This window comes from Lepidochelys kempii, chromosome 1 (genome assembly GCF_965140285.1).
Source record: "Lepidochelys kempii isolate rLepKem1 chromosome 1, rLepKem1.hap1, whole genome shotgun sequence".
NCBI classification, from domain to species: domain Eukaryota; kingdom Metazoa; phylum Chordata; order Testudines; family Cheloniidae; genus Lepidochelys; species Lepidochelys kempii.
In genome coordinates, this window is record NC_136380.1 from 165,424,753 (window position 1) to 165,441,877 (window position 17,125).

The 17,125-nt window shown below is 46.7% G+C and overlaps 1 protein-coding gene across 1 annotated transcript in view; it reads right to left on the bottom strand.

The window, feature by feature from the left end:
* Positions 1 to 5,806: 5,806 nt before the first annotated feature.
* The window catches only part of LOC140905371 (trifunctional purine biosynthetic protein adenosine-3), a 40,271-nt gene continuing 28,952 nt past the window's right edge, over positions 5,807 to 17,125 (bottom strand). Inside the window, exons 18-21 of the mRNA XM_073328579.2 lie at positions 11,043 to 11,176; positions 8,467 to 8,608; positions 6,748 to 6,863; positions 5,807 to 6,052 (exon numbers count right to left, since the gene is read on the bottom strand). Coding sequence (XP_073184680.1) covers positions 5,807 to 6,052; positions 6,748 to 6,863; positions 8,467 to 8,608; positions 11,043 to 11,176 — 638 coding nt within the window. The remainder of the gene's footprint in view (positions 6,053 to 6,747; positions 6,864 to 8,466; positions 8,609 to 11,042; positions 11,177 to 17,125) is intronic.

The following is a 17,125-nucleotide window of genomic DNA, read 5'->3' on the forward strand; positions in this document are numbered from 1 at the left end:
TCACATTTATTTGTAATGAAATTTCCTAAGGTGTCTAAAGTACTTGAGCCTGAAATTGACCCAAATGACCCTCCCCCACAGTGCTTGGTGGACATGTGTTGCCAATGTCACAGTTGGTTCTGGTAGGAAAGGTTCTAACCACCAATCCAGGGACCTTCTTTTAGACACATCCTGAAGTCTCTGCTGATAGTAGGGTCTGTACTGCGTTTGGGACTTAAACTGCTTCCACCCAGCAAATGAAGGGTCACACAAGAGTCTTTCAACATCTGCATCCATATCATAGGTCTTCTGGGAAAACAGTTTAGCATCTCCAAATGGTAGATCTTGTATTTTATTTTCAGGTTTCAGAGTAACAGCCATGTTAGTCTGTATTCGCAAAAAGAAAAGGAGTACTTGTGGCACCTTAGAGACTAACCAATTTATTTGAGCATAAGCTTTCGTGAGCTACAGCTCACTTCATCGGATGCATACTGTGGAAAGTGTAGAAGATCTTTTTATACACACAAAGCATGAAAAAATGGGTGTTTACCACTACAAAAGGTGGTCTCTCCCCCCACCCCACTCCCCTGCTGGTAATAGCTTATCTAAAGTGATTTTATTTTGCAACTCTTTGGGGGTGCCAGAGGCCTGCCATCAAGAAGAGTGTTTCATTTGAAATGGATGTAGATGTAAGCCAGGTCTGAATGAATGCTTCCCTGACAGCTAGCTGGGAGGGGGAAGAGACTTGAGTGTGTTTATGTAAACACAGTTTGCTCCTGCTCAGCTTAGATATTCAGCACATAGAGCCGTGTCAAAGTAACCAATTTTGGCTGGTGTTGGGTACAAATCATATTAGTACTGAATGCAGGGGTAGTGAAATGCTGTTACCAAAATGTTGTAATTACTGTGGGAATACAGGGAAGCAGGACTATGCTTAACCTGTCCCATATTGGGGAGAGGGGGGGTGTCACCTTTAGCTGAAAGGACATCGTTAAGCCAGGGGGTGGAATGCCAGAGCCCTGTGAAAGTAAAAGGGGTGGACACCCTTATCAAGGGCCCTCCCTAGACTGATTTAAGCTGTTCCACCCCACTGTTCAAAGAATAGAGCTAGAGCTGAATAGGCTTAATTACGAGCCTCTTTGTTATGTTAAATGTCCAATCAGAGCTGAAATCAGTTGTGGTAGGACTATGCTTCTGCCTGCTAAGAGCTAAAAATCACTGAGAGCTGAAATCACTTGAGATGGGGCAGTGTTTCTGCCTGGACGGCAAAGAGCTGATGTGCAGATGCCACAGCAGAGAGGCAGCAGAAGGTGACTGACAGTCAGCTGGTGAACAAGTGGCTGGTGCTGCGGAGAGGCGTGATGAATGACCAGCAGGGCGGCTGATGGAGAGGCATGGTGGGCAGCAGTGAAGAGCTGCGACAAGCAGCCAGCAGGGCAGCTGATGGCATGGCGAGAGCAGGCAGCGAGCAGGGCAGCTGATGGAGAGGCACAGTGAGAGCAGTGAGCAGGCGCAGCCAGCAGGGTGGTGGGCAGCGAGTGAGTACCCAAGCAGTGGAGCGAGTAAGGTACCTCTTTACCCCATCCAGGGGGGAGGTGAACTCTGCAGATGCACCTCTGGATCTGCACTGACCAAGGACAAAAACTGTGAGTGGGGTACAGAGAAGGGCTGGGCACATGAAAGGGACTTTTAGGTTGTTGGACTTAAGAACCAGAGGGGAAAAGGACACTGCCCAACTTACTTGGGGTTGGGTCTTTTATTCATGGTTTATGTTTATGAACTCTGTTTGCGGTGTTTTCCCAAATTAACACCCAGTTACTTCCCTCCTTTTATTAAAAGTTTATTTACTACACTCAGACTCTGTGCTTGCGAGTGGGAAATATTGCCTCTCAGAGGCGCCCGGGGTGGTTTGTAATTTTCCCAGATTACTGGGTGGGGGCTCAAGCCGGTTCTGTGTTGTATCAATGGAAAGGAATCCCTAGATACTGAACCCAGCCCTGGTTGCGGCTGGCTCCCCCGGGCAGAAGGGTTACATAGCCACTGAACATGATGCACTGACGTGCCAATCGCTCCTTGGAGGGACATGCAAGCGGTGAGATAACTTTCTGATACCATGACCAAAAACTGATCCCTGTATTCCTGAGATAGTTTGTCCAAAAATTTTGAAATTGTTGACCTGTTAATAAGGTATATTTGGACAACAATGTCTAATTTGACACCCTAATTTGAAGGCTCATAGAGGTCCAGTCTCGTATTCCTTATTTTTGGGGGGGTAGCTTTAGGGTGAGGCTGTGTCAGATGCTTGTTTGCCACTCTGTAAAGAAATAGTCCCCTAGCCAAAATTAGAGTATCTGTCCACCCATTTGACAGTGAGAGGTATAGAGGCTGGTGTCTGCCAAAGGGTCTTTGGGGGATCCAACAAGCCTTCATTTGTGGAAAGGGCAATACATTATGGAGTGGGAATTTGAGAGACATCTAATAGTTTGTGCAGATTGTCTTGCATGAGTGCTGCCTGTAGCCCCAGAAATGTGGCCAGGCTCCTAATGAGGTCCTGAAAAACTTTAAAGTCCTCCAAGCATAGGTGATGTCGACTGGAGAAAAGGAAGAAATACTGGGGCGGTGGAGGGCAGGAATATCCTTAGTTTCTTCTGGGTCTGTTGGCTTCAACAGACCCGGTGGTTGTGTGTTTGGAAGAGGATTGTCTCTAGGCACTATTAGGTACATGAGGAGGGGACTCTCTTTTGATTGAGTGGCCAATAGGAACCTAGATAGTCTTGAAAATGACGAAGGAGGCCAAGGAGGACTGTCCAGTCTTTGTACTGCCCACGGTGGATGGCACCATACTGGGACATCTTTATAATAATGTTCTTGCTCTAATTTGAGTCTCTCTACAATGTTGTCTGTATGAAGGCCTGAGGTATGGTTCTCTCACGGGTCTGAAGAGGAGGAAACACAAAACTCTTCAGTAAATGGTGGAGCGATCCCCATAGGCATCAGTGGAAGATCTCAGCACCAGCAACATACGGTGTTGTCCCAAAGGTAGTGCACTCGAAGATGTATCCAATGGTGCTGGTGGACAAGGCAGTCAGAATGCAGGACAGGTGAGTCAGTGTTGACAGCGCAGCACCCATAGACAAAGTAGATTGAACTGCCGCAACCATGGCGGTAAGCGAAGTTGCTGGTGCTGGCAGTGCCGATGAAGCTGAAGGCATTAAGGTTGGCATCAGCTGATGTAACGAGAAAGTCCAGGGGAGAAAGAGACAAAAAGATAGTTGAAGAATGCCTGCAGCATCGACAGCACCAATATCAGAGGTGAGTGCTAAGCTGCTAACGCTGGTGGTGCCAGACCCAACAGCACTGGCCTCAAAGATCTCTCTGGTAGGCAGGAGGCATTGGTCTTTGACTCTGGCACCAGCAGGGCCATCAATGATGCTGGGGAGTATTGGTGCTTATGACCAGACCTCAAATTTCAGAGACTTTCTGTGAGAGGAAGAATGAGACTTTGATGGTTTGTCAGTCTCTGAGGATGAGGAGGAGGATTTGGAAAAGTTTGAGGAGGCCACAGAACATGACGAGTAACATTTCTCTCCAGATTTTGGCTTGGAAGCAGAGGCTGCCAATGGGGCACTCCTCACAGACCAACCTTCTGTCCTCTCACGATCAGGGTTGGGCTCTGATGAGGGATGCATCGCCTTTACCAGAAGACTTACTTTAAGGCAGAAATCCCTTTGTTTCTTTGTTCTGGTTGGGAAGGAGGTACAAAGAAGCCATTTGTGCCTCACATTTGTTGCCTAAGCAGATAAGGCAACTTTTATGTCTGTCGCTAGCCAGGATCATGGCCACGCACATGGCATGTTATTTGAAATTGGGGATCTTTGCCCAGTTAATTGATCTGGTATTTACTAACACTAAATATATATAATACAAGAATGCCTCTAAAGGGCTGGTTAACTGAATCTCAGGGGCGACAGGGAGCTCTGACTCCCGCCATGAGTGGTAAGAAGGAATGGAGAGGGGTGGCTATCATGTCCTTTATACCCTCAGCTCAGGGAAGGAGAATAGTGGGGGACCTGTGCACTGTCTGCTGGAATGGGTGGCAAAAGTCTGTCTCAAGTACATTGGGCATGCACACACTTAGGGCTGGTCTTCACTACAGGGAGATGACACTGCTGCAATCAATGCAGCAGGGTCAATTTAGTGGGTCTAGTGAAGAGTGCTCTCCAGTCAACCCCAGTACTCCATCTCCCTAAGAAGATTAAGGTAAGTCAACAGGAGAGCGTCTCCCATGGACGTAGCTGGAGTAGCATAACTTACATCGTTTTACCCCAGCAGTGAAGACAAGCCCTTACAGTGGAATGTATGTGCACACAGTCACTCAAAGGAGAAATCATCCTCTTTCTCCTTGCTATCAGAAACCTGGAAAATGTGTATTTCTGGTCCTTCTCACTATCCTTAACAAGATCCAAAAAGATTCTTCAATATATACTGGTAATCTCCTGTGTAAAGTTTTAAAATCTTTGGAAACTGCCCTTCCCGCTCAAGAAATTGGATTGTGCTTTAACATACCTTCAAAACATGCTCCTACATGATAAGGAAAGATCAGGGAAAATAGCTTCTCCCTGAGAACTTAAACAAGATAAAGGTTGCTTGATAAAAATGTAATCCATTTTGTAAAACCTTCCCTCAAAGTCAGTTACCCTTGTTACAGCTGGCTTTTGGATCTGCTGCTTGTCAGCTCACTCCACCTTTAATGAGGGCCTTAGGTAATTTTGCAGAAAACACAATTCAAGGTTTTCCATAAAATTGGGCACTTCCAACTTTTTGGCTGCATTTCTACCTATTTTAGAACAGGGTCCCAGGAACTGCTAGTACCACTAGCTTGGATCCTAATTCTAGAAACATGACTAATGTCTAAACCTAGTTGTGCTAATTTTTGGCTCTGACATCACAGGCAGATGGAGTGGATCACTGATCAAACTAACACTTCTTTTCTCCTTCTCTGCCATAACAACCAGGCTCACTTCCCATCACATAGAGCTACAGACCCACTAGGGAGAAGACAGACACACACCCAGGAGCCTCCAACTATGGCGATGAAAGGGGGAGAATACTCACAGAGACACCAACCTCCTTCTACAAAATTAGCACTTTTCCCCTAAGAAGTTGCCTAATTTTTTTCCATCCCCCTTACCTGTCAAGTAGGGACCGAATTATCTGACTGGATCCATGCTTGGGGTAGAATGTTTAGCAGTAGCTTGCCCCAATTCATATAGGGCTGATTTGTGAAGCTCATGGTTTTCTGGAATCAGATTAACAATCAAAAGGAGATGCTGACAAAACTGGTATTTAACAGAATTCATCTAGATTTCCCTTATAAACCATTGTTATTTTCACACCTTAAATTCTTTGCTTTATGTATATATATACACATATATATACACACATACATACACACACACACATATACACACACACCTTTAACAAACAGCTGAACATGCAGGAACCCAACATGTGAGGTGGTAATTTAGATTCCAACACTGATTTAACAAAGGAGCTGTAACAAACTTTAGATTGGGGGAGATATATCCCGGTTGTAAAGGAAAGATATGAAACTGGTCTGCCTGAAATCAGGACAGAAGAAACAACAGACAGAGAAAAACCAGTGAGCAATGAGTAGAACGTTCATTCGTTTGAATGAAGCCTATTGTACTGTTTCAGAGTAGCAGCTGTGTTAGTCTGTATTCGCAGAAAGAAAAGGAGTATTTGTGGCACCTTGGTTAGTCTCTAAGGTGCCACAAGCACTCCTTTTCCTATTGTACTGTTGTGGCTAGAGCGTAGTACTGGAGGAAATGCAATCTTGCTTTTCATAATGAGTCAAGCTATGGGTTCCTTGTTTCCAGCAGGTTTTACCATCTGCTCCTAGTCGCACCACTCCACTGGCCACCAGCTGCAAGGCAACGGGAAAGGCTCGGCACTCTGCTTCTTTCACCCTTTCCAACAAGGTCTCCTCGGTATCATCTGTGTTCACAGAGACAGGTTCCTGGAGAATTATTGCTCCTGTATTAGCTTCCTCCTAAGTGGGAGATATTTATAAATCTGTTAGGAGAAGATGGCTGACAGCATCCAAAGTAGCAGAAAGGTTTATGTGGAGGATGTGGATGGTGTAGAGGCCTTGAGATTTGACCAAGAAGAGGTCACTAGGCACCTTAGTGAGAACATTTTCAGTAGTGTGAAGATGGCAGAAGGGAGACTGAAGGGATGGAGGAGAAGGATTCAATGCATCAATTGCAGACCACACATTCAATGAGTGGGGATAAAAGGGAGAAATGGGGGGGGGGGTTAAGTTGGAGGTGCAAAAAGATAGTTGATGGACAGTTTTTCAGGATAGAAAAGACTGGGACAAGCCTTTATTGTGAAGGGAAGAAGGGTGAGGGAGGGAATGAGAACAGGGCAATAGAAATAAGGCAATTGAAAGGGATGGATCACTTGGGAAGGGCAACAGTGGGATTATTCACATGCATTGGGTAAAGCATGCATTGGGTCTTTAATGGACTGGGGCCCATTTTTGCACATTCCTATTCATAAGCTAATCTTCCTACAGAAATTTAACTTCCAACTCTTCCTATTTTATTGGTAATAATTCCAGTATTTCCAGGTCTAAGTTCATTACACTCATGTTATCTGGATAACATTTATGAATTTGTTATTGTGATACAATAATCATTTGCCTAGAGTTAGAACAATTCTTAGAGGCAGGAGAATACTTACAAGTACAAAATGTACCGTACAGCCAGTGACTTTGACTCCTGCTTGTAGCACCTGCTTATGGGCATTTCTCCCTTTGACTGAAGGTAATAGTGATGGACAAATGTTCAAAATTTTTCCTAAAAATCATTTAAAAAAATTAAGCTGAAGTTCTTTTAAAATAAAAATCATAGATGATAGTCAAGTAATAAAACATTTGTCGGCAAGAGCTCATAGCACCAGGTTTCATTCAACAATCTGGAAGGCTCCAAACAGCAATCAGAACTTACTAAGGGTGCACGAGGGTTAAAATGCAAAAGCATAGATGGTGGGGCTAAGAAGGGCCAGATCTGAGGGAAAAGTTTAGGAAATATTACATTTCCAGGGACAAGGATAACGAAGTACAGCAGCTGCTGCAGTCACTTGTCCTCCATGGCCACAGATAGGAGGAAGGGGTCATAAGGTTCCCTCTACCCCCTAAGTTGCATACCCAGCTCACAACTCTGTGCATAAGGGGAGCTGGAAAAGAGAGACCCCGCTCTGCAGGGTTGCTATTGTACCAGTGCAGACAGAGATGGGAAAGTGTGACACAGATCACTCCCTGTGGGGACGGGGGGAGTTGGTTGTCTGAGTAAGGTCTGAATAAAAAGTGAGTAAACTCTCACTGAGGCCTCAGGAATTGGGCCATTGTTAACAGGACAGAGGGTTCCACGGCTCAAGAGTGTGCATTCCCAGCCCCTGCTGGGCGGACGCCATCTGTGACTGGAAACTTGGCCTCTGTGGGTACGTCTCCACTGCAGTAAGAACCCCATGGAACTAAGTCTCAGAGCCTGGATCAATTGATTCAGGATCGTAGGCCTAAAAATAGCAGTATAGACTTTCAGGCTCAGGCTGGAGCCCAGACTCCAAAAACCCCCGAGGAGGAGGGTCTCAGAGCCTGGCCTCCAGCCCAAGCCCAAACATCTACAATGCTATTTTTTGCCCCACAGTCTGAGTCAGATGACCTAGGCCAGCCACGGCTGTGCCACAAGTCTTTTGTTGCAGTGTAGATATACCCTGTGGGTCAGATTCTAATAGCCTTATTCACTCTAGGCTCCATCATGGTTTTACCTCAAGCCCAGAGTAAGGGGCAGTGCACTGTTCTGCTGCTCATAGAGCAGCTCAGGAGGGACTTGAGAATTCAGTCTCACTCTCAGTTCCTCTGCTATTCTTGGGAAGGAGTAACTGCCCCAGGTCTATACCCAGCACAGCATGTGCCCCTTGACACACTGGCACAGCTATGCTACCAGGTGCATTGCAGTGAACAGAACCAATCCTCCACCTACTCCCCAGTCCTTTTCCCCCACCTGCATGGGGTGGGAGGAGTTTAGTGACTCTGGAGACCCTGCTTTCCTTCCTTTGCTGCTACAATGATGCAGGATACCTCTTTGCCCTCCTGCCACCCCAATACCCAGGGCGCAACTTAGCTCTTTGGGTAGTATCTTACCCTTTGCATAGTCCCATTGATTTGAGTGAATGAATTACATGAATGAAAGCATAAAATACTCCCCACTGATTTAAATACAACTGTATACAGAAGACTGTGCTACTCCATATGACAAAAGGCATTAGAATCTTCCCCTGTAGTGGTAATGGTGTGCGATACTGGATAGGCCCCAAGGCTCCTGAATGGGCCCCAAGCATTGATATTTTTCATGCCTCTTTTACAGCTATTGCTAACAATTGTTTATTCTGGTTTCTTACCATTCCACTTTCTGATAAAAGCACTGGATAAAATTCTCATAAATCCTGCGAGACAGATCAGTTCAACAGAGAATTCTTCAAGGACTCCGTCAATTGTGCAGTCAAATTCAGAGCGGCTTCCATATAATTTATGGTCAACTACCTAAAATATTAAAACAACCAAATCCAAAAGACTAAAGTAACTCAGTGTGTAAGAATGAGGGTAACTACTTTGAGAACAAAGGAAAATCAAAATAGGCTCATGCCAAAATATACCAGTATTTTAAAATAAGTTATTATAGCCTTGCTAGTGCTCATGTGTACTATCAATCTGTGTTTGCAATTCACAGAATCACAGGAAGCAGAAATGGGAAAGATCTATAGCAGGGATCGGCAACCTTTGGCCCGTGGCCCGCCAGGGGACTACGGGGCGGGCTGCCGCTTCCCGCAGCCCACATTGGCCTGGAGCGGCGAACCGCAGCCAGTGGGAGCGGCGAACCGCAGCCAGTGGGAGCGGCGAACCGCAGCCAGTGGGAGCGGCGAACCGCAGCCAGTGGGAGCGGCGAACCGCAGCCAGTGGGAGCGGCGAACCGCAGCCAGTGGGAGCGGCGAACCGCAGCCAGTGGGAGCGGCGAACCGCAGCCAGTGGGAGCGGCGAACCGCAGCCAGTGGGAGCGGCGAACCGCAGCCAGTGGGAGCGGCGAACCGCAGCCAGTGGGAGCGGCGAACCGCAGCCAGTGGGAGCGGCGAACCGCAGCCAGTGGGAGCGGCGAACCGCAGCCAGTGGGAGCGGCGAACCGCAGCCAGTGGGAGCGGCGAACCGCAGCCAGTGGGAGCGGCGAACCGCAGCCAGTGGGAGCGGCGAACCGCAGCCAGTGGGAGCGGCGAACCGCAGCCAGTGGGAGCGGCGAACCGCAGAACCTGTGGACACAGCAGATAAACAAACCGGCCTGGCCCGCCAGGGGGCTTACCCTGGCAGGCCGTGTGCCAAAGGTTGCCAGTCTCTGATCTATAGCATCACTGAAGTTCACCTGCCAGCCAGTGCAGCAGTATTCCTTAAAAGGGTGTTTTCTAGTGATTTTTTCATGTGAGAAGATATGATTGACAAAGTTCTTACTCCTATCCTGAATCCAGATGCACATAAAGAATGCGTATAAAGTGAATGGATTTACTTTAAAACAATATGGTTTCACCAAAAGCAGCACCATAATTTTTACAGTCATTGACTTGTGCAACAGGGAGTTTATTTTAAAAGACACTGGACTGATCAGACATTGTGTGTAAGATGAGCAAAGTTTCTGTTCTTCCCTACTCCAGACCAAAACCCAGATACCCAAGGGAAGTGTTTCAATTCCATTCAAGACGACTTTCAACAATATAGGTGATGGAGAAGTGTTCCTCTTCCCCATGAAAACCTTTTGAAGGCCCTTAACACGTTTTCAGATATGAGCCTATATACTGCTGGAGAAAATTTAATGAGCCTCCAGTTTAACAGTTTGGGGGAGCTAGCTCAAACTTTCAGATGCATGGGAGAACCACTAAATGCTACTATGTCCTTCATTACTGTCTGACCACAGCCCTATGAACAGAGAATGGTTCAGGATCTTAAATATTATTATAAGAACATGTTTTTGGCTCACTGTTTTAAGACAGAAGTCTCTAGATGGTATCACTGTTCTCAATGTGTGTAATTCTTTTTCTATTGTATGCCTATGGTATGCAATTGAACTCAATGGGACTCCTTGGGCAGTGAGGTTCTACTTAATCTGAATAATAGTAACAGAATCAGACTCACTTTGCTATTGAAAGTAATTGGGAACGGTGTGAGAGATAGGTCTTCTTATGCCGATATTCACTACATGCTCAAGAAGCGGATGGATAAATGCAGCATTGGAAGGGAAAGTGTGCACATGTGGTCCAAAAAAATGACATTTTATTGATTTCTTCTTCCTCTTTGCAGTTAAAGGTGTAAGCTGCATGGGTCTCAGCAAAGCAAGCACACATCTGAAGTCCCACTGATTTCAATGCACACACTTCAATCCTTTACTGAATTGGGGTCTTAATGCCCATTGACGTTAATGGAAAGATTTCCACAGATTTCAATGAGCATTGGATCAGGTCCTTCATGATTTTGGATTTGATCTTAGTTATCTGATGTCATTATCTGATGTTCTCAATGGTAGCAGATGACAGAACGAGGAGTAATGGTCTCAAGTTGCAGTGGGGGAGGTTTAGATTGGATATTAGGAAAAACTTTTTCACTACGAGGGTGGTGAAACACTGGAATGCGTTACCTAGGGAGGTGGTAGAATCTCCTTCCTTAGAGGTTTTTAAGGTCAGGCTTGACAAAGCCCTGGCTGGGATGATTTAACTGGGAATTGGTCCTGCTTTGAGCAGGGGGTTGGACTAGATGACCTTCTGGGGTCCCTTCCAACCCTGATATTCTATGATTCTATGATTGTTTTATACTTGGCTAACAACTTAACATAAAAAAGTTTAAATAAATGTGGGGCAAGAATTATTATAGAAAACTTATTCCAGATTTGTAAAAGCAGTAGCTGTTTCTCTGGTGATTGAAAGGAAATGGATGTCCTTACCCTGGTGGGAATCCCAGCCCGGGCTGCATTTCTCAATTCTTCCACGTCTCCAGACTTGTTAGAGATGACAAGAGCTATCTGTGCACAGCTTGCTGGTTCTTTTGCATATGCAATAAGTGCTGCAAGGTTTGTACCTCAAATTAAAAGAGAAGAACAAGTAGTCTTATAAACAGGAGGCTGAAGAAGACTTTACTCACTTTGTGCATTAACTAATGTTCTCTGAGATGTGTGCCCCTAGGGGTGCTACACTTCTGGTGCGCATGCGCCTCTTGAGCCCTTGATCAGAGATTTCCATTAGCAGTGGTCCATTTGGCCCCCACACATGCCCTATGCCTCCTCGTGCCATACACTGAGGCTATATGGGGTTGCATGGGCAAACCACCCTCAGTTCCTTCTGCACCCGAATGTCCCATATGGAACAGTCTGAAGCAAATGAGGAAGAGGGCAGGTAGTGGAGCACCAATAGGGGGACACATCTCAAAGAGCTGCAGTCACTGCACAAAGTGAGTAACCTCTTCTTCAAGCAGTCTCCCTGTGGGTTCTCCACTTCCGGTGACTTCCAAGCAGTATCTCCAGTGGGAAGAGGGAGCTTTGGCACGAAGTCTAGAACTGAAGATATTACTATAGTACCAAGTGCCACACCAGCTCTGACAGCATGGATTAAAGCGTAATGTTTCAAAAAAACGTGTGTACTGAAGCCCATGTAGCAGCCCTACATATCTCAGATACTGGCATGTTCTAAAGTAACGCTTCGGATGTTGCTTATGATCTGGTCGAATGTGCTATCACTAAGGCCGTGAGTCTGTCACAGAGGTCGTGGATGCTGTGACTTTCCGGGACCTCCAGGACTTCTGCAGTGGCCAGTGCAGCTAGCCAGGAGCCGCCTGAGCAGCTCAGGCAGCCCCTGGACAAGCTGCATCGGCCACTGCTGGGGCAGTCTCAGGCCACCGAGCTCCTCTCCCGCAGCAGCAGCAAGAGTTTGGGTGTGGGAGGGGGCTCCGGGATGGGGGTTGGGGCACGGGAGAGGGTGAGGGTGAGGGCTCTGGGTGCCACTTACCTTGGGGGGCTCCCCGGAAGCAGGGACATTGCTCAGCTCCTAGCCAGAGGCACAGCCAGGCAGCTCTGCGCACTGCCTCCACCTGCAGGCGCATCCCCTGCAGCTCCCACTGGCTGTGGTTCCCAGCCAATGGGAGCTGTGGGGCCAGCACTCAGGGCAGAGGCAGCACGCAGAGCCCCCAGGCCACCCTCCCCTCCCCTCCCCCAAGATTTAGTCAGGGATATATAGTACAAGTCATGGACAGGTCATGGGCCATGAATTTTTGTTTACTGCCCATGACCTGTCCATGACTTTTACTAAAAATACCCGTGACTAAAACATAGCCTTAGCTATCACACTTTGAGGGATGAATGCCTGCATCATAACAAGCAATAATACATCCAGATATTAACCTCAATAATCTAACCAGGGCTCGTGGACCCCTTGGATCTATCTGCGAAGGAGATGAAGAGCCTACGTGACTTTTGAGGTTGCTTGGTCATATCTAAACAGAAAGCCAATGCCCTTCTAACATCTAGTGCATGAAAACGGGACTCCTGCAGAGAACTGTGGCTTTGTAACAGATACTGGTAGATGAATGGATTGGTTAAAGTGGAATTCCAACAGAACCCTGGGTAAGAATTTAGGATGTGGACGTAAAGACACTTTGTCCTTGAATACCATGGGGGCGGGGGGACACCTGCCATCAAAGCTCCAATCTCCCCAATCTCACAGGCTGACCTGATGGCTACTAAAAAGGCCCTCTTCATAGATAAATGGAACAGAGAACAGGTCACCTCAGGTTCAAATGGAGGTCTCAGAAGGTAAATGAGTATGTAATTGATTCTATTTAACAAATTCTAGCTTTCATCTATATTTTTTTCCTCTTATGAATAAACCTTTAGATTTTAAATTCTAAAGGATTGGCAACAGCATGATTTGTGGGTAAGATCTAATTTGTATATTGACCTGGGTCTGGGGCTTGGTCCTTTGGGATCAAGAGAACCTTTTTTCTTTTACTGGGGTATTGGTTTTCATAACCATTTGTCCCCATAACGAGTGGCACTGGTGGTGATACTGGGAAACTGCAGTGTCTAAGGGAATTGCTTGTGTGACTTGTGGTTAGCCAGTGGGGTAAAACCATAAAACCAAAGTCCTCTCTGTCTGGCTGGTTTGGTTTGCCTTAGAGGCGGAAAAACCCAAGCCTTGGGCTGTAACTGTCCTGTGCTTTAAGCAATTTGTCTTGCATTGGCACTCTCAATTGGGTCCCACCAGAACCAGCATCACTGAAATAGGCGTTTCAGGAATGGCCTCCCCCCTGCCTTCTGCTCCTTCAATGTCTCCTCCTAGGGGTTGCGGGCTAGTAGGGGAGGAGAGGAATGTACAGTTGTGGCCTCTTATGAGGTGGTACTGGTGGTCCAGTGAGTTGCCACCAATATGCAGCCCAGGGTCCCAGTATGGCCATTGGAGGTCCCATATGGGAGTGGGGTGGCATGCAGGGTTGGTTCCACCACCCTTTATGACAAGTGCAAACATCCTTGTGGCTGTCAAAGAATGGGTTCCTGAAAGGATATGTTGGAGAATCCTGAACAGAGAGAGAAGAGACGAACCAGAAGTCTCCTTCATCCTCAATATCATCCAGTGAAAGAGCACCCACAGAAAAGGCTGAAGAGTCCTGTGGTACTGGAGGATGGTGGTCTGGAGATCAGGGTCTTGGTATACAGAGATTCTCAGTACCTATGAGTGAAGCTTCCAGTTCATCCATTACAAGCAAGTAGAAGATCAGTGCTGATGCAGTAGGTGAAGACATGGTAGCCAAAGCCAAGGGTGCTATTGATGGTGATTATACTGACGTATGCACAGATGATGTCTGGTGTAGTTGCTCGTTCAGTACTGAAGTGCCAAATGGGTAGGTACCAACAGCCAGACAGTGCCAATCTGAAGCGCTTACACTTGCCCTCCTTGTCTCTACTGGTGGGTACAGAGACCCTGTTGGAGCAGTATCTCTTCTTCAAGCTCCAAGTCCTTCCAGCCCAGCCAGAACTGGAGGAGAGGTCCTTCAACTCAATGGTGCAGAGTCAAGAGGTTGAAGCTTCTGAGACTGTAGACCTTGGTGGGTACCTGGGCTTTTTTGGAGCTGGGTTCTTAAGATGAGCCTCCATGCCCCTCTTTTTAGAGGTCTTCCCTGAAGCCTCCAACGTCTTCCCCTTATTAAGGGAAGGCTGTGCTGTGGTTGAAGGACACTGGATCTGTCCAGAGACAGATGTACAGGGCAGGGGGTGTCTCCTGACTTGACTCAGAAGCTGGCCAAAGGGAGTGTTCCATCCGCAACAGTCTCAGTTCATTCTCCCTGCTCTTCCTTGCCCTGGACTCGAGGGCCAGGCAGACGTTGAACTTCTGGGAGAGGTGGGACTCCCCCAAGCAATGGATACACTTCGAGTGGCTGTCTCTAACAGGTGTAGCCTCTTTGCAAGAGAGACAGTATTTGAAGCGTGGCAAGCCAGGTATGCCCTGCCAGGAAAAATAAGTCTCTCTGAGGGGGGAGAGAGGAGCAAAACACACCTCTCACCACTTATCTCTACCCAACTAACTATAACAATTATTAACGACTAACTGATAGTAACAAAACTATAGAAAAGTACAATAAAAGACAGCTGAAGCACGCTTAAGGCTGACATGCTAAGGATCTATCTCAGGCCAGGGTGGCTGAGAAGTAACTGAGCGCATCCCAAAATAGCCTCGGTGTCTAGCATGAGGAGGCATGGGGTGCATGCATAGGCTAAACGCACACTGCCCACACTTAATCTCTGATCAAAGGTTTGAGAGGCACATGCACACCTGAAGCACCCATAGGGACACGACTCAAAAAAGAATATCTGTTACAAAGAGATAGGAACTATGAACACAAATCCTAACAACTTAATACAACAAATTATGTCTTTGGGGTCCACAAAATAAACTATGTTCAACATTTCCATGGGCTGCCATTATTAAGCCCACAACATTTGTGTAGGCACATCCATTTCCACACAGAACAAGCCACATTCATACATGCTGACAGTGCCTGGTTCAGGTAAGTGTCCTATTTGGATGCATCAGTTCCTTTTTGTGCATGTAAATGTCCGCTTATACATAGTTGTTTGCACATGTAAGTTTTACAGGTGCAGTAAATGATGCCTACTAAAAAATATGGCCACTTCTCTATTTTATCTATGTATTTTAATGCACCTGCATTGTCTTGGCTCCACATACATCACCACTTCATACATACATTACTGGAGTTCCCAGAAGCCCCTAAGAGATCAAGGCTGCTAAGTACTGTTCAGCATCTAAAGCATTATTTCTGTCTGAAAGGATTATACTCTCCACTTCAGACACATGAACATGAAACAATCCAATAAACCTTTATATTAAAAGAGGTAGACTCTGTGTGAACTAACCACAGTCACAGGGCTGCTGTATCTCATGCACATACTATTTTTAGAAACAGTTTTTAAGAATTGTTTGCTTACGGTCAGGCCTTAAGGGATAAACACACCCCTTCCACACACCAACTCAAGGAACCAGGTGTGGCTCAGGGAGTTTAATGGTGGGGCAGAGAGGAAGGAATCCACCGTGCCCTAGGTCTCTCTCTGGCTGCGTGTGTGTCCCACCATCCCCTCGTGCCTTGGAAGCAGTGTTGCAGGGGACTTTGCCTCTTGCACCCCCTGCCACCCATAGTGGCTAGTTCCTTAGCCTCTCTCTGCCCCCATCTTCTCTCAACTCCCCCTCTGGCTGTTGTATGACTTGGCCCTTCAGTCAAGTCACATAAGAGTCTAAACTCTTTCCAGGGTAGCACAAACTAATCCAAATGAGTCTTCAAAAATATTGCCCTTATGCTCCTATCGGGCTTTACTGTCGTTCCCTTACTGGCCCTACCACAGGGCTTCTCCTGCAGAAGCTTAACTTGCTCCTGTAGCATTCTCCCTCCATTGTATCCAACCTATTTGAAGCCCTGGGATAGGGGGTGAGGTTTTTTTATTTGTTTGTTTTCTTGCCAGAAAGGCCTGTCTCCTCAGCAGTCTCTCCCCAACTAACCTCCCTCAGTCTACTTACAAGACTCCTCCTTCTCTGGCCAGGAGGCAATTAGTTACCCACAAGTTCAGAGCAGGACTAACTGGGTTCTTTCCCTTGCCTCACAGGTAATGAGGGTTAAGTCCCTCCACAGACTGCTTTCAGGACCCCATACCAGCAACAGCCCCATACACTACTGCATGCCCCCTCTATGTATCCACTCTTGCTCCATTCCCCGGTACCGGGATACAGCAAGACATGCCACTGAGCTGGGCTCTGGTATGCAGTGGGTGCAGACTCCCCAAATCTTGCCCCTTTCCACACAACAAAACTATAATGGTTCAACTATGTCTGACCCTGACAGACATGGACAAGAGCAGGATTTGCCCTGGGTCGATCTACTTTTCAAGTGGAGACCAGCCCTGAGAGTGACAGTAGGGGGACCAGCTAGTGCCAGGCGTGGTGGTGGTGGTTTCTGTCCACTGAGAATCAGACAGAGCACCACATCAGTTCACCAAACAACCATTAGATAATAATTTGTGGTCACTACTGACATGGGTTTTATTTGATTTGGCAAGGAAGCGACAATGTGTTACTAGCATCCTCTCATATGTTTCATAAGTGTTTGGATGCATGAAAATACTATCTGCTTTAACAAGCACTCGAATGGAAAAGGACTAAAGAATTTGTTGATTAGCAGTGTGCAACAAGGTCAGTTGCCTCCCACATGCTCCCTTGTGGTCAAGGGTGGCTCTGTGATCCCCTGCCTCAGTTTCCCCTCCGATACTCAATAACTCAAAATAAAGAGACTTTCACAAGTCCAATAACAGCCCATCCTGGGATCTGGTTTTAACAAAAAGTTCCAAACAAACACAAAAAAGTCTTTCACTGAGCCTTAAGCTGGGCACAGCCCCTCCTCCCTGAGGTACTGTCTCTTCCTTTGTTCTTGGAGACAATGGAGAAGACAAGCCCTGGCCTGCCTTTTTGGCCTTCT